General features: G+C 48.4%; 1 protein-coding gene across 4 annotated transcripts in view; it reads left to right on the top strand.

Moving 5' to 3' along the window:
• The window catches only part of ASAP1 (ArfGAP with SH3 domain, ankyrin repeat and PH domain 1), a 343,719-nt gene that overhangs the window by 15,259 nt on the left and 301,580 nt on the right, over positions 1-26,880 (top strand). For all 4 annotated transcript variants that reach the window (XM_043601770.1, XM_043601772.1, XM_043601771.1 and 1 more), the window contains exon 2: positions 20,162-20,247. In XM_043601770.1, coding sequence (XP_043457705.1) covers positions 20,189-20,247 — 59 coding nt within the window. In that variant the 5' untranslated portion in view covers positions 20,162-20,188. The remainder of the gene's footprint in view (positions 1-20,161; positions 20,248-26,880) is intronic.

Raw genomic sequence — 26,880 nt, 5'->3', positions numbered from 1 at the left:
CCCACCATCTGGTAGGGGCTGCAAATGCTCTTGGGAGTCCCTTTCATCACCTGCTGAGAGCAGAGTGGGATGGCCCGTGTGGGTTCTGATCCCAGCGTGTCACCGGGAGGATTCAGTTGTTCAAAAGCCCCCGAGCCCGCAAGGTGGCCCTGGGCCTTCTGAGGCCAGGACGGTTAGGGAGAGGTGGAGAGGCCGGCTGTCTGAGTGGGCGTGCAGAAGGGCCCTTGGGCAGTGGGTGGTCTCCAGGCCTTGTCTACACGGTCAGACGCGTGGGCCACTGCATCAGGAGACTGGGTGCCTGGTGGCCAGTGAGCCGGCGCCCCAGTGGGCTGGGAGACCCAGGCTGATGGGGAAGCGTATCGAGAGATTCGTGTTGGCTAGGTTCTGCCCATATAGACCAGAGAACAGACGGCCCCAGTCGCGTGTGAGAGCTTTGTACCCCTGCTCTCACATCCCAGCTCAGCTCACTGTTACCTTTTGTTTTTTTATCCTCAAGGCTTTTTACACTTTTTTAAGTAGATTTTTAAATTATATTTCTGTAACGCCTTTTCTGAGGTTTAATTCATATAATTCGCATACCGTATAATTCACCCACTCACAGTGCAGAATTCAGTGGTTTTTAGTATAGTCCCAGAGTTGTGCAGCCCTCAACTGTCAATTTTAGGACATTTTTGTCACCTCGTCCATACTCCCCGTTGGTAGTAAACCACCATTTCCCCCAACCCTTCACCCCCAGCCACAGGCAATCACTAATCTACTTTATGTACATTTCTGCACCCCCTGCTGAGTAGAAACATATAACACGTACTCGGAACAAAGTCCAGAAAGAACAGGAAAGAGTAGAGAGAAGATGGTGATCTCCAGCCACCAAGAGATGACCTTGAGAGGGACTCACAGCTACATGGTTTCTGCAGACGCTGACAGAATCTTATACAATAATCTGGTTTTTTTTCCACTTAATATATTGGGAATGTCCACATGAATAAATTGTATGTTATCATTTTTAATGGCCTCTGGCATACCATAATTCACTTCATCGATTCTTTACTGGTAGACATTTAGGTTGTTTCTGATTCTTGCATTTATGTCCTCGTCCACGTATTTACTTACGACAAATTCCTAGAGGTGGAATTGCTGAGTCCAAGGGTACACACGTTTTAAAGTGTCATACGTATTGCCAAGCTGTGTTTCAGAAAGTTTACCAATTTAGATTTCTCAGAGCACTTTCTTGAGAACGCACTTTTTTTTTTTTTTTGGTTTATTTATTTTAGAGAGAGAACGAGAGTGAGCAGGGGAGGGGCAAAGATGGAGGGAGAGAGAGAGAATCCCAAGCAGTCTCTGCACTGCCAGGGTGGGGTCTGACACGGGGCTCGAACCCACGCACAGTAAGATCATGATCTGAACCAAAGTCAATAGTCGGACACCTAACCAATGAGCCACCCAGGCGCCCCAAGAGAGTGCACATTTCTTGAATCCCATGTCAGCCATGAGCATGATCAACTGTATTAATCTTTCCACAGTTGATAGACTAAAGATAAAAGTTGTTTTTATTTGCATTTAAAAAAATTTTTTTAAGTTTTATTTGAGACAGAGACAGCATGAGTTGGGGAGGGGCAGAGAGAGAGGGAGACACAGAATCCCAAGCAGGCTCCGAGCTGCCAGCACAGAGCCCAATGTGGAGCTCGAACCCATGAAGCTATGAGAGCAAGAGCTGAGCTGAAACCCAGAGTTGGACCTGAACAGACTGAGCCACCCAGGTGGCTTTCAGATTTTTGCATTAAAAAAAATTTTTTTTAAATATTTATTTTGAGGGAGAGAGAGAGAACCGGAGCTGGGGAGGGGCAGAGAGAGAGGGAGACACAGAATCCAAAGCAGGCTCCAGGCTCCAAGTTGCCAGCACAGAGCCTGATGTGGGACTCGAACTCACAAAGTGCGAGATCATGACCTGAGCCAAAGTGGGACGCTTAACCGACTGAGCCCCTTTATTTGCATTTTTAAAAAAATTTTTTTAATGTTTATTTATTTATTTATTTAATTTAAAAAAAAATTTTTTTTTTTCAACGTTTATTTATTTTTGGGACAGAGAGAGACAGAGCATGAACAGGGGAGGGGCAGAGAGAGAGGGAGACACAGAATTGGAAACAGGCTCCAGGCTCTGAGCCATCAGCCCAGAGCCCGCCGCAGGGCTCGAACTCACAGACCACGAGATCGTGACCTGGCTGAAGTCGGACGCTTAACCGACTGCGCCACCCAGGCGCCCCAAATGTTTATTTATTTTTGAGACAGAGAGAGACAGAGCATGAACGGGGGAGGGGCAGAGAGAGAGGGAGACACAGAATTGGAAGCAGGCTCCAGGCTCCGAGCCATCAGCCCAGAGCCCGACGCGGGGCTCGAACTCACGGACCGCGAGATCATGACCTGAGCTGAACTCGGACGCTTAACCGACTGCGCCACCCAGGCGCCCCAGCATTTTTAAATTTAACACTGAGGTTGAACATATTTTCATCTCTTAGCCCTCGGCTTTCTTAATTTATGAATCGTCTGTATGTAGCTTTTGCTCATATTTTTATTTATTTTTTTTATTTGTAGCAGTTCTTTATATGTTAAAGTGGCCAACCACTGCTTCATTTCCAATTTTAGTATATGTGTCACCAAAGCGAGCAGACTAATCACTTCAGTACCTTTTCTAATGTATATATTTGTCCCAGAGATACTCTGACTCATTTGGTGATAACTAGTAGCTTTTTTGTTGCTATGATTCGATATTATAGAGAAAAACAGTTTTTGAGAGCCAGAGTCACGAGTTGCATTCCAGCGTTCACTCCAATAGGGTCTGTGTCTTTGGGAACATCACTTTCCCTCCCTGGGAAACTCAGTTTTCTCGTCTGTATAATGAGAGGGTTGGCTAATGAGATCAAAGTGAAGAAAAGGAAATTGTATGATCCTATGATAATTGTAGCACTCTTGGTCCTCATATTTCATACCGTTGAGTTTTAGATATTATGCAGTGTTTCTTTTTTTTTTAAGTTATTTTTTTTTTAACGTTTATTTATTTTTGAGACAGAGAGAGACAGAGCATGAACGGGGGAGGGGCAGAGAGAGAGGGAGACACAGAATCTGAAACAGGCTCCAGGCTCTGAGCTGTCAGCCCAGAGCCCGACGTGGGGCTCGAACTCATGGACCGTGAGATCGTGAGCTGAGCCGAAGTCGGACGCCCAACCGACTGAGCCACCCAGGCGCCCCTATGCAGTGTTTCTTTAATCAGAACGTTGTAAATTAAACAAAGAGTGGCGTGGGTATGGGCTGTAAGAACTGTTACGGACATAAGCCAGTTGGTGACTTCGTTTTATTTAATAGTGTACTTTTACATAGACTTGACTTTGCCCTCAACCTTCACCTCAAGCTGCTTGCTTAACCTTGAGGTCCTCGATTGCCTCAGCAGCAAGTGTGGAAGGTGATGCAGGTGGGTATTGAGGTCATTTCCAGCTCTGCCTTTATTATAATGAAGGAGGGGCGCCTGGGTGGCTCAGTCGGTTGGTTAAACGACTGGCTCCCTTTTGAGGTCAGCTCAGTTCATGATCTTGTAGTTCGTGGGATCGAGCCCCTGGTCTGGCTACGTGCTGACTGTGTAGAGCCTGCTTGGGATTCACTCTCTCCCTCTCTTCTCTGCTCCTCTCCCCTGGCCTCTCAAAATAAATAAACCTAAAAAAAAAAAAAAAAGAAAGAAAGAAAGAATCAACTGTGAAGAAACAAGGCTTCAGCCTGCCTGCTGACCTGCCTGAGGTCCCGGAATAAGCAGCTGACAACTGGATCTGAACCCAGCACCTGTGCCTTCAAGCCTCTGGCTCTTTCCCTGGCTCAGGCCCCTTTGTGGGCGGTAAACCAGGATGAGCCATGACCGTGGGGGCACAGAGCCTACCTCAGCGTGCTGTTTGCCGTTGATCTTTGGGAGAGAGTTTTGGGGAAGGAGGAAGGAAGAAGATGATGGAAGTGTCTGGACTTGTGAAGACAATGAAGTGACACTTAGCAGAGGGAGCTGAGGGGGCGGAGCAGAGGAGCCCAAGGTAAGTGAGAAGGCGGAGGGCAGGAGCCAGGAAATACCGTATGGTCAAATCTAGACGCTGCATTTGTATCCAGGAGTTCGGAAGCCAGACCGCATGTGGAAAGTGCTAGAGCAGATCGTCTTAACTGTTCTGTGGAGTCATATAGTTGTCCGCTCCTGAACTCCTATAAGGCCGTCTCCGATGGTCCAACTCTGTGTTCCTTTAGTGTCATTTTTCACACTTCTCCTTCTCCTCGTCTACCTCCCTCTCCTCCCTCCTCCCCCCTGCAGCTTCTGTGGGAGATGTGTCCATACCCCTCACCCTCCCTCCCTGTGTCAGGTCCCCACGCCTTTGCTCAGGTGGGGCCCTCTGCCTTGAGTGCCCGTGACATTGGTCCATTCCATGAGCCCCTTCTCCTGATCCTGAGTGTCTCCCCTTCCAGGAAGCCATTCTGACCAGCCTGATTCCCAGGAGAATTGATCATCTTGTCTGTATAGACTTTTGTCAAGGCATCTGAAACATTTTAATGCCTGGTTTTGTTTACACCTCTGTCTCCCTTACTGTTTTGTGGCTTCCGGAGAGCAGATACTGTTCTGCTGTTACTGTATTTGGTACCCACAGGATCTAGTGTAGGATCTGGCTCAGTTCAGTTGAAGATGTTTTTTTTTCTTTTTTGATAAATTAATGAAACCTTGGACAGTTCAATTCAGTAGACACTTACTTCACACCAAGGGGACTGGGATGGTGTATTGGTATTAGCAGCAGTAAGACATTGATTGCCACAGAGAAAGAGTCATAATTTGGTATTAAAAGGAATGAATGACATTATCCTTTGAGCCCCATCTAATGTTCTAGATACATTTTATACACTTTTTAAACAAATTTTTTTTAATGTTTATTTTTGAGAGGGCAGGGAGGGGCAGAGAGAGAGAGGGAGACACAGAATCCGAAGCAGGCTCCAGGCCCTGAGCTGTCAGCACAGAGCCCGATGCGGGGCTTGAATCCATGAACCGTGAGATCATGACCTGAGCTGAAGTCGGACGCTTAACTGACTGAGCCCCGCAGGGGCCCCCATTTTATATACTTTTAAAAAAAAATTTTTTTTAACGCTTATTTGTTTTTGAGACAGAGAGAGACAGAGCATGAACGGGGGAGGGGCAGAGAGAGGGAGACACAGAATCCGAAACAGGCTCCAGGCTCTAGGCTCTGAGCTGTCAGCACAGAGCCCGACGCGGGGCTCGAACTCACGGGCCACAAGATCATGACCTGAGCCGAAGTCGGCGGCTTAACAGACTGAGCCACCCAGGCGCCCCTATATACTTTTCTTAAGTTAATGTCCCAGTAATCCTGAACCAACCCAATGATGTTGGTATTATCAGCTCTGTTTTGCAGATGAGGAAACTAAGACTCAGAGAAGCTTAGACACATGCCCGCAGCCACCCAGCTGTGACGTGGTTGAGTAGGTCGGCCAGTTAGGAAGCTTCCTGAAGCATAGAACAAGGTGGGCTTAATTGAAACAAGAAAGTACATTGACTCATATAATTCTAAGTCCACAAGGTGGCGGTGGTGCGGGGGGAGGGAGGGGTGGCCAATCCTTCTCCCCACAAGACACACACAGTCCCCTTGAATTAAGATAATTTGAGGAGAATTTCATAAACGATTTTTTAAGTGAGATAAAGCTGACATGAAATTAATTAACCATTTTAAAGAATGTAATTCAGTGGCATTTAGTACATTCGCCATGTTGTTCCATCATCATGTCATCATCCAAAAGGAGACCCTGTACCCATTAAATAGTCACTCCCCATCTCCGCCTCCCCCCCCCCCCCCAAACCCTTGGCAACCATTGTTTTCTGTCTCTCTGGAATTAGCTGTTTGGGATGTCGCATATAGAGGTACCCTTTTGCGTCTGGCTTCTTACACTTCGCATGATGTGAAGTTCGTTCATGTAGCATTTTGCAGTACTCTGTTCCTAGTTATGGCTAAATAATGTTTCACCGTACGGATAGATCATAGTTGTTTATGCGTCCATCCAGTGAGAGACATTTGGGTTCTTCCCACCCCTGGCTATTGTAAATAGTGCCGCTGTGAACCTTCATGTACAAGTAGTTGTTGGAAAAGCTGTTTTTAATTCTTTGGGGTGTATGTCTAGGGGTGGAATCGAGTCGTTGGGTGGCTCTAGGTTTAACCTCGTGAGGACCTGCCAGACTTTTCCAAAGTGGCCGAATCATTTTACATCCCTATCAGCAGTGAATGAGAGTTCTGATTTCTCTACCTCCTAAGACTTGTTATTTTATGTTTTGTGTTTGCTTTTTATTATGGCTGAGCCAGTGGGTATATTAATGGTACGTTAATGTGGTTTCAGTTTGCTTTTCCCTAATGACAGATGCTTTTGAGCATCTATTCCTATGCTTGTGGGCCACATAAAGGGATCTTTAAGAAGGCGTGAGCAGGTGGATGCCTGGGTGGCTCAGTCAGTTAAGCGTCCAACTCCTGATTTAGGCTCAGGTCACGATCCCAAGGTTCGTGAGTTCCACCCCATGTCAGGCTCCGTGCTGACAGGGTGGAGCCTGTTTGGAATTCTCTCCCTCTCTCTGCCCCTCCCCTGCTCTCTCTCTCTCTCTCTCTTTCTCTCAAAATAAATAAGCTTAAGAAAAGAAAAAGTCCTGAGCAGGCGTAGCAAGGCTCCAGGGGTAGTGTAGTGCTTAGGGCAGGTGGCCTTGGGACTCCTGTGGGATGCCTGGCTTGAGAGATGGGGAGAGAACCCTAACTGGAGCCTGGGGACAGCGAGGGCAATGGGGAGAGGGCCTGACCAGAGCTGAGGCTTGGGTTTAGGGGGGTGGCCAGTTCACGGTGACCCCCAGAGAGGCAGTGGGGTGGGAGGGACTGGTATTCTAGTACTATGCCCAGCCCCTGCTCTGGTCTCCAGCTGGGGCTCCCTGTTGGCTGAAACCATCCTGCAGCCAGAGGGGTACGGAGCCCTTACATTAGTCCCTAGAAGTCCATTTTGGGTGCAGTGGGGGAGAGTGGAATGTGAGGGGCACGTGGTGAAGTAGGATCCGGAATTCGCTTCTATTCCAGAAACTCCGGCTCCCACTTCCTGGAGTTCTTTGAGTCTGTTCTTCGCATGTGGGTTTCTCCCCAAGGCTGGTCGTGAGACCGGCCGCAGCTGTTTTGAGCTTCGTCTGTACTGTAACATCCAGAGGAAGAGACAAAACACCTTTTCCAAGACCTCTTCCAGATGATCAAGAAAGAGCTTTCCCAGAAACCTCCAGCTTCAGGTCTCATTGACCCCACTTGGGTCCCCTACCCCTTCAAACTAATAACTAGCAAATTGCTGGGATGGTTTTAAATCAGTTGGGCCCACGTGTGCGGGAACATGTGCTGCTGGAGAGAAGGGGAATCCCAAATGAATGCAGGAAGGAGGAAGGTACTGGGTAGAAAGCCTCAGGGCCCTTTCTGGGGAATTCCTTGGAATGTGACTGACTAAAGCCCTCGCTCTGTCTGCTTTGCCACTAACTAGGCCAGAGGCCAGAACAGAAGCGCAAACCAAGGCCTCCTGGAAGCATGAACTTAATGTGGGGCTGATGGGGCCAGGCAGCAGCCGTTTCTAGCTGGTGCTGGCATGCTCACGCCCCCTCGGGAGGGTCTCCTGGCCCCCGTCGTCCCTCCTGTGGCCCACCTCCATAATAACCATTCCAGGGAGCGAGGCCTGACTCCATCAGAGCCAGAGGCCTGAGTCCAACCAGAAGTTGGGGAAATGGGGCCTTTTTGCAGATTTTGCCACAAAAGGCAGAATTTAAAAAACCCACCTGGGGGCGCCTGGGTGGCTCAGTCGGTTAAATGTCCAACTCTTGATTTCAGCTCAGGTCATGACCTCACGGTTACTGCTTTCGAGCCCCGCAGGGGGCTGTGCACTGACCGCCTGGAGCCTGCTTGGGATTCTCTGTCTCTCCTTTCTCTGCCCTCCCCTGCTCACGCCTTTTCTCTCTCTCTCTCAAAATAAATAAACTTAATTAAAAAAAAACACAACCACCTATTGTGTGATTCCACTTACATGAAATACCCAGAATAGGCAAATCTGTAGACAGAAGTCACACACGGCCAGGAGCGGGCCGAGGGTAGAATAGGCAACACCTGCTGATGGATATGGGGTTTCTTTTGGGGGGGGGTGGAGTTTAGGTCTCATGACTGTTTCCCTAGCGTGTAAAAGGAATCCCCCGTTTCCCATTTTGACCGCGCATACAGAAGTCTTTCTGATGTTTCCTTGTGTGTGTGTGTGTGTTTAAGTTTATTTTAAAGGGAGAGAGCGTAAGCAGGGGCGGGGCAGAGAGGAAGGGGGACAGGGGATCTAAAGCAGGCTGTGCCCTGACAGCAGTGAGCCCCATGCGGGGCTTGAACTCACGAACCATGAGGTCATACATTGAGCTGAAGTCTGACGCTTGCCTTCCACACCACCCCCCACCCCGGTTGTTTTATCTCATTCTGGATGTCTATTCAGTCAATAGGTATTTACTAAGCACCTGTAAAGCATGGTGCATCATCATGTCAGGTGATTTTTTGTGTTTTTTTGGTCCTGTCAGGTGATTCTGTTATTGTGTGCAGGCTTCCCCACAAACTACCTTTGCCTTCGGGAATGAGATGACACTTATGAGTCAGGCTCCTCTCTGTAGCCTCACCTCCGCTTCCTTTGTTCTGCCAGACCGTCCTCTCCCTCCTTCAAAGCCATCTTCTTCCAGTAAGCCTTCCTTGATTGAACCTGCCCCTCTGTAACCATTCAGCCGATAGTGCTGTGTGCCTGCTGCTCCTCAAGCCCCTTAACCAGGAGGGCCTTACAAATCAAGACCAAAGATTTAGAGGAAGGTAAGTCGTGGTCCCCGTCCTGGAGGAACTTCTAGTACTGAGTGTGGTCACGGAGCAAAGTTAGCCTTTGTAAGTATGTGCAGGTTTTAAGTATGTTCTTGCAGTTCTGTTTGTGTGGCATTTTGTTCTTATTTTCTAGTCTTGGGTAAACTTACGGAGATTGTAAGTCACTAGAGAGAAAGTGTCAGCCCATCAAAAAGTATTTATTGTGTTATTATGCTATGCCCATTATTCATCCAACAGATACATCATTCATTTGTCCTTGAGGGCTAGAAATTGGAACCCTTGTGCACTATTGGTGGGATCATAAAATGTTTTCTGTGGAAAACAGTCTGCTGGCTCTTCAGAGATTGAAAATGGAATGGCTGTACGATCCGCCAATTCCAAGACTAGGCGTATATCCAAAAGAATTAAGAGCAGGATCTCAAAGAGATATTTGCACACCCATACTTACTATTCAAAACAGCCAAGAGGTGGGAGCCACCCAAATGTTCATCCGTGGATGAGTAGTGGCACCCACACAATGGCACGTCAGCCAGCCTTAAAAAGAAAGGAACTTTGGACACCTGCTACATCACGGATGAACCTGGAGGACATTCTGCTAAGTGAGATAAGCCAGTTACAAAAAGAATAATGCTGTACGATTCTGCTTACGTGACGTATCTAAAGTGGCCAAACTCCTAGAGACGGAAAGTGGAATGGTGGCTGCCGGTGGCTGGGGGAAGGAGACATGGGAATTGTTGTCTAATGGGGATAGAGTTTCGGATTTGCAAGATGAAAAATTCCTGGAGATCTGTTGTACAACAATGATTAAGTGGATATACTTAACACTACTGAACTGTACAGTTAAAAGTGGTTAAGATGGTAAATTCTGTGTTATGTAGGTTTTTTATTTTATTTTATTTTTTCAACGTTTATTTATTTTTGGGACAGAGAGAGACAGAGCATGAACGGGGGAGGGGCAGAGAGAGAGGGAGACACAGAATCGGAAACAGGCTCCAGGCTCCGAGCCATCAGCCCGGAGCCTGACGTGGGGCTCGAACTCACAGACCGCGAGATAGTGACCTGGCTGAAGTCGGACGCTTAACTGACTGCGCCACCCAGGCGCCCCTGTGTTATGTAGGTTTTTAAAAAAATGTTTGTTTATTTTTGAGAGAGAGCATGAGCAGGGGAGGAGCAGAGAGAGAGAGGGACAGAGGATCCGAAGCGGGCTCTGCGCTGACAGCAGAGAGCCCGACATGGAGCTCGAACTCAACAGACCATGAGATCACGACCTGCGTGAGATCATGATCTTGGCGGTTCGTGAGTTTGAGCCCCGCATGGGGTTCTATGCTGACAGCTCGGAGCCTGGAGCCTGCTTCGGATTCTGTGTCTCCCTCTCGCTCTGCCCCTCCCCATGCTCACACTCTGTCTCTCTCTCAAAAATAAAGAAACATTAAAAGAAGCAAAAAAGTCTCTCTTCCTATTCTTTTTTTTTTCCCCTGTCTGGTTCCCCCATTCCTCCCCCAGAACCTGATGCTCCTCCCCTCCCACCCCATGCAGCCACTCTGTGTCCTATCATTTGAATCGTTTCTGTGCTTTGCACCCACGTCCGTTTTCACAGGTGCTAACAACCGTTGATTGACTTTTTTGCCTCACACAGCAGGAAGGTGCCCAGCTTGGGTTGGCATGTGATGGCATCCGTTGAACTGTTGTAGGAGTGAACGAATGAATGACAGAATGGAAGGTAGAGTCGAATATTTATTTCACACTTTTCCAGTATAATGGGCAGTCGTCGGATCTTGTCACCTGTGGACTGACAAGTGAGGAATTCACTTCCTTTACCTAGTAGACGTGCAGTTATGCATGGAGTCTGAGCCACACACAGATGGGAGGCTGAGGGCTGGAACCTCGCGCAGGGGCAGGCGCACCCGGCTGGATTCTTCGGATAGTCTGAAGGAGATTATTCAGGCCGCTCGTTCCTCAGATTTACCGCCTTCCGAAGACAGTTCTGGGCTTTCCATTAGATGAGATCTGAACAGGTCCTAGATACACTTTCTCTCCTTTGATTCTGAGATACCCTCGGTTGTGACACACATCCCTCGACATCATCTCGGGGTCGGAGGAGACAGAACCTCTGCCATGTTAAGTTGTGTTAATAGTAAGACACGTGTAGGAGCCAGGGGACACTATGGCTGTCACAGGAATGGAAGGAATAAGGTGATTACAAGGACTATTGCTAAGTTGGGTGCTGGGTGGTTGATGCTCATAGGACCTCCTCAGGGGAGTCAGGAGTGCACTTGCACGTGGGTAGGGAGGCTGGTCTAACCAGCTTGTCATAGGTCTTTTTTTAGTCCCCGCATGGGGGAGAAATCCATACAGTGGAGACCTCTCTCCTAAGGCTGCCACTGCTCCGAAGGGCAAGTGGGATTTAAGGGAAAGAAGAATGTTCTGGAATCAGGCAGAGCTAGATTCCGCTTCCAGGCTGTGAAAATTCTAGCAAGATGCTCCTCCTGTGTTAGCCTCAGTTCCCTTCCCTGTAAAATGGAGCCGTGACAATACCTGTCTCCTGGGGGTGTTATGAAGATGAGAGAAGTTATTGCTTGTGTCGTGTCTGATGCACGTCGGAAACGCCAATATTATTAGCTATGTTATTTTTTCAGTCCCTGTGTAATCTCTTGCCTGCGCTGTAAGCTGGGGACCACAGTGACAGCTGTGCTTCTCACTACCCAGGGCTGCGGGGAGATTCAGCGTAACTGGAGGTGGCAGAAGGTCTGGTGCCCACACAGGGCCTGCGTGGTACCTAGTGAGCACTTAGCAGTGGGGCTCCCGGTGGGGGAGGGGTGAATACCTTCCCTTGCAAAATCCTTTCCATCCTCCAGCTGGGTGAGGCTGGGACCCTGAGGTGCTGCCCCTGGAAGGTGACTCTCAGGCCTTGACTGTGGACAGTGGACAACGGTGTGATAACTGTGTCCGTGGTGCTGGCCTTGCTGAGAGGCTGCTGAGTCGGGACTCTGGGCGCCCTTTCTAGTTGTAGGCGGTTATGATGGTGGCACTTGTCCGTCCCACATCTGCTCTGCTGGCACTCCCCACATCCTTGTCTGAGGGCCACCCCCGCGAGTATTAGTTCCCTGGCACTTCCGGCCTGCCCCTGGGTGCCTGAGAGCAAGCCCTTGGGCAGAAAGTCTCAGATGTTGCTTACAGTAGGATGCACTTGGCCTTTAATGGACTTGTAAACATCAATGCAGCGTGTGTGGTCACATGATAGTCTGCTGCCACCATTTTCTAGAAGTGGCAGAAGTGACGTTTATGGGGGCGACTGAGTGGCTCAAGTCGGTTAAGCATCTGACATCGGCTTAGGTCATGATCTCAAGGTTTGTGAGTTCAAGCCTTGCATCTGCTGTCAGCACAGAGCCTGCTTCGGATCCTCTGTCTCTCTGCCCATTCCCCGCTGGTTCTATCTCAAAATAAATAAAAATAAACTTAAAAAAAAAAAAGGAAGTGAAGTTTATTGTCCCAAGTCACACAGCAATTAGGTGGGAGCACCTGTGCTGGAACAGAAGTCTTACTGCTCCTGAGTCTGTCTTCTCTCCCCTGCTTGAAGTCCCCCCCAGTGCTGGGCTGCCCGCAGCTCCCTGCCCCTACACAGCGTGCAGGGGTGCAGCCATCCAGACGGCTCTGTGCTCCACAGGCTCCCTGAGAGTAAACACACAGTTGTTTGAAAGGACCTCGATCGCACTCTTTTTTTTTTTTTTTTTTTCTCAACGTTTTTTTATTTATTTTTGGGACAGAAAGAGACAGAGTATGAACGGGGGAGGGGCAGAGAGAAAGGGAGACACAGAATCGGAAACAGGCTCCAGGCTCCGAGCCATCAGCCCAGAGCCTGACGCGGGGCTCAAACTCACGGACCGCGAGATCGTGACCTGGCTGAAGTCGGACGCTTAACCGACTGCGCCACCCAGGCGCCCCTCGATCGCACTCTTAAGACAGCTGGTAGCACAACAAAACCCCAGCACCCACACATTCCGCACTTGCTGTTCTTCCCGGGGGACCCTGAAGGCAGTGTGTCCTTTGGTTTAGGCACAGGCTGAGGTCAGCCTGCTTTTGCCAGGGTGGGGAGTGGGTCATGTGGCAAGTGAGTGAGCCTAGCGGGCCGCCCAGTGCTTCCAAGGGGACTTAGTGGTTCTCTCCTTGGCTCACTGAAGCTGTGTGTCTGGTGTTCATTTATTTTCAGGTTGGCAGAGTTTTCGGGATGCAACTTTTTAAACTGGTGAGGATTGTTACTTATTGTGATGTGTAGGCTCCCATGGCACCCAGTACTTTGCCTTTTTCTCATCACACCTGGGGTTATTTGATTAATGTGTCATTCTCTTAAACAAGGGCTCTAAGCAGAGACCATGGCTGTTGCTAACCGTCATTATCTCCTTGACATTTAGCGTAACACCTGTTTTTTCAGTAAATGAGTAGATGAGTGGATGGATGCATTTCTCCAACGGATGAGTGTCATTACAGGAAGCTCTGGCCAGTGGGAAAGAGTATCCGGTAGGCACCTAATAACATGTGTGAGGCAGGTGCTGTGACATTGTGTGAGACTGCTTAGGAGCGGTCATAGCATCTCTTGTTTCTGTCCCTGTCCCACCCGCCCCCGACTGGACGGTGAGCCCAGCCAGCCCCGACTTGGCCTCCTCACTTACATAGGATGTAAGATCCCTGGTCACAGTCATCATGAATTTATAATCCAACAAGGCAGTGATTCTATCTAGTCTTTTGGATCGTGGGTCCTTCACTGACCTCTTCTTTGGAGAGGAGAGACCCACGCTATCTCTGATTGTTGTCTTAGCCAGCAAGTGAGGCAGAGGGAGGGCGTCCAGGCTAAGGTTCGTAGGTGTTAGCACCTCAGTCTTTCTTGGCTTTCTTGGGGGTGGACTTCCATAGAGTCTCATCTGCTTCCTTCTGTATCATACTTGATTGGATAGTCCTGGGCAGAGAGAGTCATTAGGAGCGGCCCATCCCAACCACTGGCTGGCAGGCAGTGGGAGGACAGATGAAGAGAAACAGCAACGAGTCTGGAGTTACATGGCATTGGTATGGAATGCCCATGGCCGACTCAAGACGACCTCAGCATTCACCAGTTCACTGTTCAACAATCGCTGGAGAAGAGGTTTGACTTACCTATTTTAAACAATCAGGAAATAATAATGGGGTATAGTCAGTCTCAATTTATACGGTTTCTGTAGCATAGTGAGGAGAACCCTGAGCTTTTGAGATCAAGCCATTCCAGGTTTGAATCCTGAATCGGCCACCTCCAAGTAGCCGTGTGACCACATGTTACCTAACTTCTGTGAGCCTCAGTTTTCTTATCTGTAAAATGCAGACGATCTCAGTTCCTGGCAGGATTAGGGTGAGGATTGAGTGAGGGGCCAACGTGCTGTGCCGGGAGGGGTCTGGCGCGTAGAAAGTGCCCAGTAGGGGTCACTGTTGCCGCTATTACCTGCTGTGAGAGTTCAAGATGGCTGGATTGTTGAGGAAGGCTCTTGGAAGAGAGGGAATTTCAAATGGGACTGGACAAATTGGGCTTCCAATAGATAAGAGGAAGACTGACATAAATAATATGTATTCAGGCTATTTTCTCTAGCTCCTTGATTTTCTAACTTACAACTTCCACAGACCAGGAAAGACTCACATCAGTAAATAGGCAAAGTGTTTGCCATGATGTTATGGGAAAAAAAGACATTGTCCCAGCTGTAGCCAGCTGCGGATGACTCAAAGTTCATCATATCCTCTCTAAAAGGATACACATCCCAACGTCCGTGAAGTCGCTTCTGTTGAATAAAACTCAACACCGATTTGGGGCCTGGCCGTAAAGAGGGGTTTATGTACCAAGTGACACGCGGGAATCGCTGTCCCGAATGACATACCGTAAGTCACAGGGTAGAATTTCAATAGAAGAAGCAGAAACACGGGTAGATAAAAGACGTGATGCTCGCTGGCGATGAATTCTGGTTCACGCCCTCAATCTCCCGTCACTGGTGGCCGTGACGGGAAATGAGAGGTTGTAAAGAAGGGCATGGGGTTGGTACCACACGTTCGCTTACTCCGACATGTAAGTATTGAGCGCCTATTTACAGGTGCTGTGTGTCTCCTCCTTGTATCTTCGAGCCCAACCCGGAAGGCACTGCAGGCCAGTGCGGATTTCCCTGGAAGGCTTCCTACCCTCAGCCTCAGGTCACACCCTGGCTGTGCGGGGCCAAGAGGTGGGAGTTGTGCCGAAATGCTCCAGTTTCCCTACCCCAGCATGGTGGTCTCGTGCCGTGTTCTCCACCTGTGTCACAGGGGCCCCCGTGGGACTGAGCTCCAGGTGCCTGAGCGGGAACCCGCATAGCTTTGGACAAGTTCCTTAACCTCTGAGTTTCACCTTCTCGTAGGCTGGCCGTAAAGATCAAGTGAGACCGTAATATCACTACCACCACTGTTCGTTCCCATTTATTCATCAGATGCTGGGAACTGAGCATTTTGCTCAGTGCTTTAACTGCATTTCCTCACTGATTCTCATGGCGACTGTATGACATAGGGACTTTAATGACCCCGATTTTAAAAGGAAACCATCGGGGCACCTGGGTGGCTCAGTCAGTCAGTCAAGCGTCCGACTTCAGCTCAGGTCACTATCTCACGGTTTGTGGGTTCGAGCCCCGCGTCGGGCTCTGTGCTGCCAGTGTGGAGCCTGCTTGGGATTCTCTGTCTCCCTCTCTCTCTCTGCCCCTCCCCTCCTCAAACATAAATAAATAAACGTTTTAAAATAAATAAATAAGTAAGCAAGTAAGTAAGTAAGTAAAAGAAAACTGTAGTATGATAAGTTAAGTAACTCTTCAAAGAGCCATATTCTGGATTCTAACACAGATGCATTTGTTTTAAGGGCCAACTTTTAATAATAAGCGAAGCTGTTAGAGTATAGCATCCAGCAAAGAAGCTGCTGCTATTTATTATTATTATTATTATTATTATTATTATTATTAGCAAATGCCTAGCAAATACTAGGCTCTGTCTATTCATTGAATTATAAAATAATGAATAAATGAATGTGTATTGTTTGACATCATGAACTCTCTTTTGCCCTCGGCTCTGACTTCAGGCAGTAAGAACAGTCTCGGGCACATAGTAGGTACAAAAGCAGATAGTTGTTGAATGTCTGGTGGAATGAACGAATGCAAAGGGGAATTTTTTAAAATTACTGGTAGTTCCCTGGTTCCGAGGAAATCGTTAGTTGAAAGGCATTGTTTCATTCTTACAAAAACCAATCCCAGAAAGGAAATAGCCTTAAAGTGCCAACAGTATTTATCTCTCGGTGTTAGGATGACACCAGATTTTACTTTTGTGCCTTAGTATTTTTCGTGATGGACCTGGATTACTTTTACCAGTAGAAAACATCTCTGTTTGAGAAGCAAACAAAACAGCCTCAGAACGTAAACAGGTCTAAAAGCCGCGTGGGCGAGATACTGACCTACACGCAGCTGCTAACCTGCCCTGAGTGGTTTCCAAGTGGGGGCAGCAGGATGTCAGCTGACTTGGGGGCCACACCTCACACAGCTCTGTCACACGCCATCTCTCTGGAGTTTCACACCAGCCTAGCGACGTGGGCTGGGTGTGGACCAGTGGCCTCCTGTCACAAACAAGGGGCCTGAGAGCCACAGAGGCTCACTGACCAGGATGAGGCTCCGCTCGGGTAGAGCTGGACTGGAATTTGGGGAGATTGGACCTGAAGCCCAGTGGCCACCTGCCGTAGCCCAGCAGCCTCTCCTGAAGACCCATCGAAGGACATGGGACAAGAGTGGAGGTGGGTCGGTGGCCCGAGGGCTCATGTGGTGTGTCTTTGAGCATCTGTGAGACCCTTTTGGGGAAGACAAGCCTGGCTTAAACTTTTGGAGTCCGAAAACCTGGGTTGGAATCCCAGTTCTGCCACACACTGTGTTGGACGCATCATTTCACATCTCGGAGCCTCAACTTTCTCACCTGTAGAGGTGGCCCAGTGCTGTCTACCTTCCAGGATTATTGTGAGGGTCACATTGGCACCAAGTAGGTGTTCTGTAAGTAGGTCTTCTTTGCCGGTCGCCTCTGCTGTCCATGTGCATGACCTTCATTTTTTCCAACCCGTGTTGATACTTGACAGGGTCCATAAATTAGCATTCCCATTTGTATTAGTCGGTTTAAAAAAACCCCAGCAACTCAGAACTGCAGCGACTGGCTTGACAACAGATCTTCGTATTCAAGCTCATGGCTCTGTGACTTGTCTGATCTAGGCCGGGCTCAGCCGGCTCAGGGTGGCCTTCTGGTTGGGTTCAGATCTGCTCTGCGTGTTACCAATCTGGGGTCCAGACTGAGAGGTAGTAGCTAACAGCGTCTGGGGAGATGTAGTCCTCCCACGGCACATGACAGGGGTGTAGGAGGCATGGACCTGGGACCACACACTCCCTGCCACTTGCATCCATCCACATGCCATTGCTTAAATAAGGCCGTGGTCCAGTCCAGGGTCCGGTGGGGAGGAGGAATAAACACCCCCGACCCTAGTGGGAAGTGGTACAAAGTCACATGACCAAGGGCACAAACGTGTAACAGATTCAGGGTGGGAATGAAGAAGTAGGAGCAGTGACTCAGTCGTACAGTGTTGCAGCCTCCACACTCGGGGGTGGGGGGGGTGGGGAGCGAGGAAAGCAAAGGAACAGCAGGTTGAGGACCGGGCTGGGAGGGGCACTGACGACTCATGCAAGTAACAGGGCCTGAGTTGTGTGCAGTGAGGTTGGGATTGGGAGGGGAGCAGTCCACGAAGGTCTCCGATTCGGAGCAAAAGCAGGTTATTTCCTCTTACTCGTATACCACTCTGTTTTGGGAACTATAGCTTTCGTAGTAGGTTTTGAAATCGGGAAATAGGAGTCCTCCGACATTGCCCTTCTTTTTAAGGATCGCTTTGGCTTTCCCGAACACATGGCATTTCGGGTAAGACTGGCAATTCTCCATCCAATTTAAATGTCTAATTCAAGGTTCGGGAAGATTCAGTCAATCATTATTGGCATTTTAGCTTGAAGGAAGTGGCTTGATCATGTATTCCACAAATATCTATTAATATTGTGGTGACCACTGTGTAATTGGTGCTGGGGACACATCGATGAGGAAATCCAAACACACTTTTTTTTTTCATTCTTTTAAAATGTTTATTATTTCTTTTTCTTTTTTTTAAATTTTTTTACATGAAATTTATTACCAAATTGGCTTCCATACAATGTTTGTTTATTTTTGAGAGAGAGACAGAGTGTGAGCAGACAGGTAGAGAGAGAGGGAGACACAGAATCCGAAGCAGGCTCCAGGCTCTGAGCTGTCAGCCCAGAGCCCGACGCAGGGCTTGAACCCACGAACCATGAGATTACGACCCATGCCGAAGTCAGACGCTTAACCGGCTGAGCCACCCAGGCGTCCCCCCCCCCCCCCGCCCCCGCCAACACACTCTTTATGCTCATATAGCTTATAATTGAATCCAATCAACAGATGTTAGTCAGTATTCACACTAATGAATGCATAATTATGAATGAAAACTGAAATACATTCCATGATCTAATCTGGAGGAGCAAGAAGAATTTCCCTGAAGAAGTAAGGTTTCAGGAAGTACAGGAGTTAACTAGGCAAAGATGGTTAAGTGAGGAAGCCTTGCAGGCAGAGGGAGTAGCATGAGCAAAAGACTTGAAACGGAAGGACCTTGGCACGTCCCAGAATCTGAAAGAAGATTTCTCTATAGCAGTGAGTTTGAGCGGACAAGATGAGGCCAGAGAGACGGACGAGAGGGAGCCCATGTTACATGATTTCGGTTTTATCCTAAAGCACTAAGGAACCATTGAAGAATGTTAAGCTGGGGTGGAGAGCTGGGGGGTGATGTAATCAGACTGGTGTTTAAAATTTTTCATTCTGCTCCTCAGTCAATCATAAGGCATAGAGCTTATTTGGATCCGGATTTTAAAAAACAATTGTTTAAAAAAAACATTTTGACATTTATGGGACTATTAGAAATCTGAAAATTGGGTATTTGGTGAGGACAAGGAATTAAATAATTTTTTTTAGGCGTGGTGATGGTATTTCAATGATATTTACGTAAAAGACCTGGTCTTGCAGATGCATGCTGTTCTATTTGTGACTGAAATGGTGAGATTATTTGCTTGGAAATAATAGCGTGGGGAGAGGAAGGATTGGTTGTGAGTTGATGGTGGTCGGGGCTGGGTGGTGGGTGCACGGCTGTTCAGGATATTCTCTGTTTTTGTGTCTACAAAAGTCTCTACAGTAAAAGGTTAAAAAAAAACCCATGGAGATGATTCTGGCTTCAGTGTGGGGGGGACCAGATTGCAGGGGGAGAAGTGGGGGTGAGAGGAGACCAGGAAGGAGGCAGTTGTAGGCACCCAGGTGGGAATGGTGGAGGCTTGGTCCCGGGCTGTGTTGTGAGGATGGGGAGAGAGAGAGACAGAGAGACAGAGAGAGGGAGACAGGCCGAGAGATCTTTAGGAAGTAAATGAGACAGGACTGGGGATGGATTAGGAAGACGGTGGGTCAGGAGTGTCCCCAGGTCCTGGCCCCAATGAAGTTGCCACTCTGAGCTACGGATCCCTGGAGAAGGACCCAGCAGGTGTCTTGGCTCATCTTGTTTTCACTCCCTACCTCTATTTCTCCTCCATTCTGCAAATATTGAAGCTGTTCCCTTACGTAACACCTTTTATCCCAGACTTCCTGTGCTCTGTGCACTCAGCAATTAAGCTTTGGTATGCATGCATTAATTAAAATCCTCTCCCAGGTTCAGAGGGGCTGTCCTGAAATATGTATATTCATATGGCTGTACCTCCTCCCTGGGCTGGTTCCCTGGGCTGGGGGAACACCTCCACGTTCCCCGTGGGCACAGAGCTGCTTGGGTCTGTCTGTCGCACCTGTGAGCACGCTTTGATTTCATGTTTAGAGAAATTAATGACTTGTAAATTGCTCTCCGCTGTAGAGCTAGAAATAGAACACACGAAGGCTCCCTGAGCATTCGCACAGATCCAAGGATGGCGATACCAGCTCCAAAGTGGATCGCCGAAACAGTGGTTTGCTGGCTCTTTTCCTTCCCGTTCCTGGACGGCCACTCGGTGGTGTAGGAACATTCCTAACAAGGATGCCAGCCTCCAAATGAAATCGCGTGTTGGTCTGAGACCATGTCTTCTGCCCGGTCCCGCTGGATGACGCTTGTCCCCTTTTCTCCTGCCCCCGTCCAGGTAATGTTCTGATGTGACGGCTGAGACATGAGATCTTCAGCCTCCAGGCTCTCCAGTTTTTCGTCGAGAGATTCGCTATGGAATCGGTGAGTGGCCTCAGCCCATCCTGTCTAGAGCGCACAGCCTGGGAGATGTGGAGGGATTCTTGGGGCGGGGGTTGAAATGCGAAATTTGATCAAACTGCAGACGAGAATCTGACAGAGACGCGGTGGGTGTGAATGTTAGTGGCAAACAAATGTGTGGCGTTTGTAAGGCGGTAGGCTTTTCAGAGTGCTTGCTGCCACATCACCTGTGTCCTTTGTGCAGAAGGAAATGTCAGGGTGGTGGTACCGGATGAAGTCAGGAATAGTAACAAGGATGACACTTGTCAGGGATAGGTGCTATTTTCAGCCGAGCGACTCTTAGAAACATCGTTCAGTCCACCCAGTAATCCCACCAGGTAGGAATTGCTACATTCATTTTACAGGTAAAGAATGTGCCCAGCTGGATTTGAAGTCCATTTTTCCTGATTCCGGGTCTCCTGCCTTTTTCCTCTCTGCCATGTTGCCTCTTGGTGGAGGTATGATTTGCCCCATTTTGCAGCTGGAAATACTGAGGCCTGGTGTAGGGGCATGTGATGGAATCCGAGGCATCTGGCCTCAGTGGGTGGAAGTCTGTGTTAAAGGATGATAAAAAATTAGAGTGGACAAGAAGAGGCAGAGAGGAGTCATGGAGTCTGAGAATCTTAAAGTTGCCAGGGTCACGTGACGCAGGATGGGTCTGCTGTGACTGGTGTTTCCCAGAAACCAGCTTGGTGTGGTGGAAAGAGCATGGGTGCTGGAGGGAGTGGTGGAATTCTGGCTTTGCCACCAACTTGCTGTGTGACCTCAGGCAAATCACTGACCTTCTCTGTTTCTTTCATCTCTGAAAGGGAAATCATCATATTTATGTTTTATATTTTTGCACGCAGGTTAGAAAAAACTAGACAATAACGTGATTTGCGTACAGGAGGCACATACAGAGCGTCGTAATTATTTCAATTTTTAGGATAAAAATAGTTTTTAAGTATAAGACAAGCAAAAGTGTCCTGAACAGATGAGAGAGACTGGAGGCAGGGAGACCAACCTGAGGGGCTTCAGTGTGACCCCAACATGAATTGACAAGGAACTGTTCCTACCTTCCAGGGTCAATGAGGCTTTGTATGCTTATGTTCACAGTTTATCTGTTGGGGGGGATACACAAAGTCATGTTTCATTTTGTTTTGTTTTTAAGTCAAGAGTCCAACACAAAAGTGATAGTTTTGCAGGGGTCTTTTCAGGTGATATTAATTATAATTGCAAGGATTATTGAGGATTAGGTTTTGCTATGAATCCTGTAAAATCTAAATGAACATTGGCTTAAAGAAGATATTAGGTATATCTCTCCCTTACCTGAAAGTTCAGACACAAGACGTGCAGAGCTGCTATGGCAATCTGCGCGACAGCCGGGCATTTGCTCTTTTTTCTCTGCCATGTGGGCCTTCATTCCCAAGTCACCTCATGGTCCATTGTAGCTGCTGCTGCTCAGGACATCATATCTGTCAGCAGGAAGAAGGCAAGAGAAGAAGAAAGGCAGGCTGTCTCCATTTAAGGATGCTTCTGGGTAATGCATCTGCTGCTTCTGCTTATATTCTGTTGGCTGGAATTTAGGCTCTGCACAGCTGCAAGGAAGGCTGGGAAATGTGGTCTTTATTCTACGAGACCACGTGCTTGCCAAAATGGAGAGTTGCTCCTTGTACACAAAGAAGAGAACCTTGGAGGACAAACCTTTCTTTGCCAAGCAAAGAGTTACGGAAAGATTGCTTTTCAGAGGAGAGGCTCGGGGGCGCCTGGGTGGCTCAGTCGGTTAAGGGTCTGACTCTTGATTTCGGCTCAGGTCACGATCTCCCGGTTTGTGAGTTCGAGCCCCTCGTCGGGTTCTGCACTGACAGTGCGGAGCCTGCTTGGGATTCTCTGTCTCCCTCTCTCTCTCTGCCCCGCCCCTGCTCACTCACTCACTCACTAAATAAATAAATAAGTAGAAGGAAGGAAGGAAGGAAAGAAGGAAGTGTGAAAGAGACAGAGAAAGAAAGAGGAGAGGCTCTGTGGCCAGATTGCTGGTGTTTGAACCCTGGATCCATGGATCCCTGGATCTGTAGTTAACGTGACCTTGGGAAAGCCACTTAACCTTTCAGGGCTTCAGTGAAATGATACTTTGTGCATCTTTATAAGGGTGGCTTCGAGCGTTAGAGGAGTTAAGGTAGAGCACTTGGAACAGTGCCTGGAACGTTCGTAATTGCTGTCGAAGCGTTAGCTATTCCTGCTCCTGTCGCTTCTGCTGTTCACACTACGGCTTCTGTTACCGCCATTACTCCTCTCCTGTTACCACCACTGCTTTCACAGTCACTGATCCTGCTGCTCCTACTGTTGCAACCCCCTGTCCTGACTCCCTCTCCTGTTACTTCTGCTGCCCTGGCTGCTGCTGGTACTGTGGCCATCACTACTTCCACGAGCGTTAGCGCTGTACCTCTGTGGTTGGCCAGGGACCGCACCCACGTTCGAAACACAGCGCGGCAAGCCTCGTTTTCCCAACGTGAAGCAAAGAGTCAGCAAGGATAGGTAACTCAGGAGGTGTCCTGCAGCTGGCAGGGGCGCGGCTTACCCCCGGGTGGTGAGGGTAGCGGCGGGAAGGGAGCCCGAGGCCTGCTCCTGAGGTTCCGCGGATGTTCCGTTTCCCCCGCCTTGGGTGCTGGTGACACAGGTGTAAAAATTCCTTCGATGGCACACCTATGACACAGGTAATGAAAAAAAAAATTTTTTTTAATGTGATTGTTTATTTTAGAGAGAGAGCAGGGGAGGGACAGAGGAGGACGGAGAGAGAGAATCCCAAGCAGGCTCTGTGCTGTCAGTGCAGAGCCCAATGCAGGGCCTGAACCCATGAACCGTGGGATCGTGACCTGAGCCGAAACCAAGAGTCGGACGCTTAACCGATGGAGCCACCCAGGCGCCCCTGTGACACAAATAATTATATGTATTTATGTTATACTTCAATAGAAGCACATCATGGGGCACACAGAGCGTGAGCGAAACCCACACCTGCCTGGTTGGCTCTCTTTAAGCTGCTACCTTTGTTTCTTTTTGTTCGTGTGTTGACTCTTTTGTATGATGTGCGGCTCCACTGCTTATTATCTAGGTGCTGGGGGCCTGGGCCAGAGCGCTTGGGGATATGAAGGAGCAAGCAGCAGGCATGGCCAGTTCTCGTGGGGCTTTCTGTTCAGAAGCAAAGCAAAGGGCTAAATGCCATACAGATCAACTGCCCCAGGGTTAGGCTCCGCGTGCGACCCCCCTGGGGCCACAGGAGGGCGTGCAAACTAGTCCAGCCACACACAGGGTCTGTGTCTGCTAAGATAACATAGGTGTCCCCCTCAACCGCCTCCTCCGACAGGCGGGAGAGATCCAGCATCTGGGGGGGAGCCGATCACGTGAGGGCGACATCCGGTAACAGAAAGCTGGTTCCTCCCTTGCCTGTTAACCACCACTGAGAAGGGGTCAGCTCTGCTTTTTTGTGTTTGTCACTCTGACGATTGCTATGCTACACTTGGTGTCCGTGGAGCAGACGAGAGTCGGAGCTGGGAGTTCAGGAGACAAGAACGGGGATCCCACAGGAGCAGAGATTCTCTACATGCATTGAGGCCTAAGTCCAGCGACCTCATACTTGGTCTGGTGGGTTATTAATGTGAACGCATGTGTGAATGAATGGCTGAAATCGCACCTCGCCACGGTGTTATTGCCACTCCTGGGAAAGCTCAGGTCCGGGGGAGTGAAGAGTAACGTGGTTCCTTTTTCTCACCCCACATACCACCAGGAGAGCAGTTGGAAGCAGAACTGAATTCTGAGCCAGCAGTAGAAATCAGGGTTTTCCTCCGGATGTGGAAAGTAACCAGCCGAAACTTGAGACCCTCCGTTAGGAGGTTTACCAAGCCCCAGAGAAACCTTCGTGACCTCCCCCACCCCCGCCTGCCTTTGCTTCTCCAAAGGGTCAAGGCAGATGCCCCGTTGTTATCATGCTGCCAGCTGTCAACCCAAATTGAATTTCCCTGAGCCTGGTTGATGTCCCTTTTTGGCCACAGGGCAGGGGTCAGGAATGAAGGCTGTGCATGGACGGGAAATGTGTCCCTCGGGCTGAACGCAGAAGCGTTGACCTCTCAACTCTGAGCTGCATTTCTAACATTGTTGGGAGGGTTGGAAAGCCTTACGATTTCTGGATGTGAAAGAAAAAAAAATGTGTTTTGGAAAAACCGCATTTGAGTTCCACTGTGAAAGCCCTTTCAGTATCATTGAGGCTGCTTACAAGTCACTGGGTTATTGCACGGCATTGGCCATTCCTTGGTTAGATACCTAAAAGGGAAGGAGGTTTCACCTGGATGAGGGTTTGGGAAATTGTGTTTCTGATCTTGATGGTCTCCCTCCCTCTCTTCACCCCCCACCCCGGTTCAAATATATTAAGCAGCTACTATGTGCCAGGCCCCCTGCTGAATCCCTGGGAAACAGGCGAATAAGATCCCCTGGAAAGCCTCCCTGAGCTTCTCATTCATTCACTTAAAAAAAATTCATTCTGCAATGTTTATTGAGCACCTAATTTGCTCTGGTCTCTTGTCAAGATTAAAGATACAGTTCCTTCTCCGACCGCGTTTGTACTTTATTAGTTTCTTCACTTGCTCACTCAAACACATTGTCAGCACCCTACTACGTGCCAGGGAGTTGGCTCCAGTTCCTGGGACCCCGAGATGAACAAGATACCGCTTCTGTCTTGCTAGAGCTGGAAGGCCAGGCAGTGTTGAATTCATCTCTAGGGCTGCTCTAACAACATACTCCAAACTAGGTGATTAAGACAAGAGAAGTTTATTGTGTTGCAAAAAAAAAAAAGAAGAAAGAAAGAAATTTATGGACACTGGTCACCTTGGAATAAGGGCCTGCCCTACTCAGGTGTGACCTCATCTTAATTTATGTCTTAATTGCATCTGCAAAGACCGAGTTTTTAAGTAAACTCACATTCATGGATACAGGCTCCAGGACATCAACATTTGGAGGGGGGGTGGGGTACACAATTCAGCATATCTCAACTATGTACAATGATGCAAAGCCCCTACCAGAGCCTCTGGAGTGAGTGTGATCATCTTCCCCTTCCTTCCTTCACTTTCTCTCTGCATCTAGAAGGTACGCACCCTCGAGGTCAGAGACTGTGGCTCTGAGCGAGCGATTCTGGATTTTGTGCCAGGGAAGTGAAGCGGACATTTTCATGGAGCACTTACAGAGAGAGTCTGCTGTGGTCTGAGTGATGGGCGGGGCTCTTTCCCGCCACTGTCATTTGTTTTTGTTTCTTGGGGTGGTTGATTGAGGGTGTCATGGGGACGCCTGCCTTGACCGGAAGGCCTGGCTTGGTGGTTAGAACTGTGGCCTCCTATCCTGGTTCAGCTCTTGCTGGTTTTGTGAACCTGGGTGCATTTGTTCACCTTTCTCTGTTTCAGGCAGCCTGTCTGTACCTCACCCTACGGGTCTTGTGAGGACCAGGGGGGATCGGATCTATAAAGCGTTCACAAGAGCACCTGGCCCATCGTAGCTATTTGGTGCTCATTGGTGAGGACTGTGCCAAGGAATATGGCCCATCCAGGAGAGACGGCTTGCCCAGCTCATTCTCACATTCCCCTCGATGGAGACTTTTGTTCAGTACTTACTTATTAAAAAAATTTTTTTCAAAAAAAAATTTTTTTTTCATGTTTATTTATGTATTTTGAGAGAGAGAAAGAGCTCAAGTAGGAAAGGGGCAGAGAGAGAAAGAGAAAGAGAAAAAGAGAAAGAGTGAGAGAAAGAGAAAGAGAAAATCTCAAGCAGGCTCCACACTGTCAGTGCAGAGCCTGACTCAGGACTCAAACTTATAAGCTGTGAGATCTTGACCTGAGCAGAAATCAAGAGTCAGGAGCTTAACTGACTGAGCCACCCAGGCGCCCCCTTTGGTTCACTATTTAATGCCACTCACCGTCTGAACATTTCCGCGTAAATCTTTCCTGAGGAAAGCCTTTTGGAAATACAGAAAATATCCCCGCCTCCACCCCAGCACGAAGATGTGCATTTAAAATGGTAAACAGTTGTAAACAAGATAAAAGCCTGCCCTACAAGGAGGATTCAACAAATTAGAACAAAATGATAAAAAAAAAATTAGGGTAAAATACTGAAAAACAATGTAGTCATTAAAAAAGATTATGATCACTTTTCTAAAGTTATGAAATGTTTGTAATCTAAATGTTACATAAAAAAAAAAAAGTTAAGTTTTAGGGCACCTGGGTGGCTCGGTCCATTAAGCGTCTGACTCTTGATTTCAGCTCAGGACATGATTTTTTGGTTTGTGAGTTTGGGCCCCACGTTGGGCTTTGTGCTGACAGCACAGAGCCTGCTGGGTTTCTCTGTCTCCCTCTCTCTCTCCCTCTCCCCTGCTCTGTCTCTCTCTCTGTCTCTGTCTCTCTCAAAATAAACAACATTAAAAATTTTTTTTAAAGGAAATAATTATTTTTTAAAAAGTTTAATTTTTTGAGGCAGTGAGTTAATTTCTCTGTGCTTCGGTTTTCTCATCTGTAAGATGGAGACAGGTCACAGTACCTTCCTGACCTAGGACTGAGGATTAAGTGGGACAATACACAGGAAGCACGTGATGGGCCCCTGGCACGT

The sequence above is a fragment of the Prionailurus bengalensis genome, chromosome F2 (genome assembly GCF_016509475.1).
Source record: "Prionailurus bengalensis isolate Pbe53 chromosome F2, Fcat_Pben_1.1_paternal_pri, whole genome shotgun sequence".
Lineage (NCBI taxonomy): Eukaryota > Metazoa > Chordata > Mammalia > Carnivora > Felidae > Prionailurus > Prionailurus bengalensis.
The sequence above is the reverse complement of the archived record's forward strand: the minus strand, read 5'-3'. Positions and strand labels throughout refer to the sequence as shown.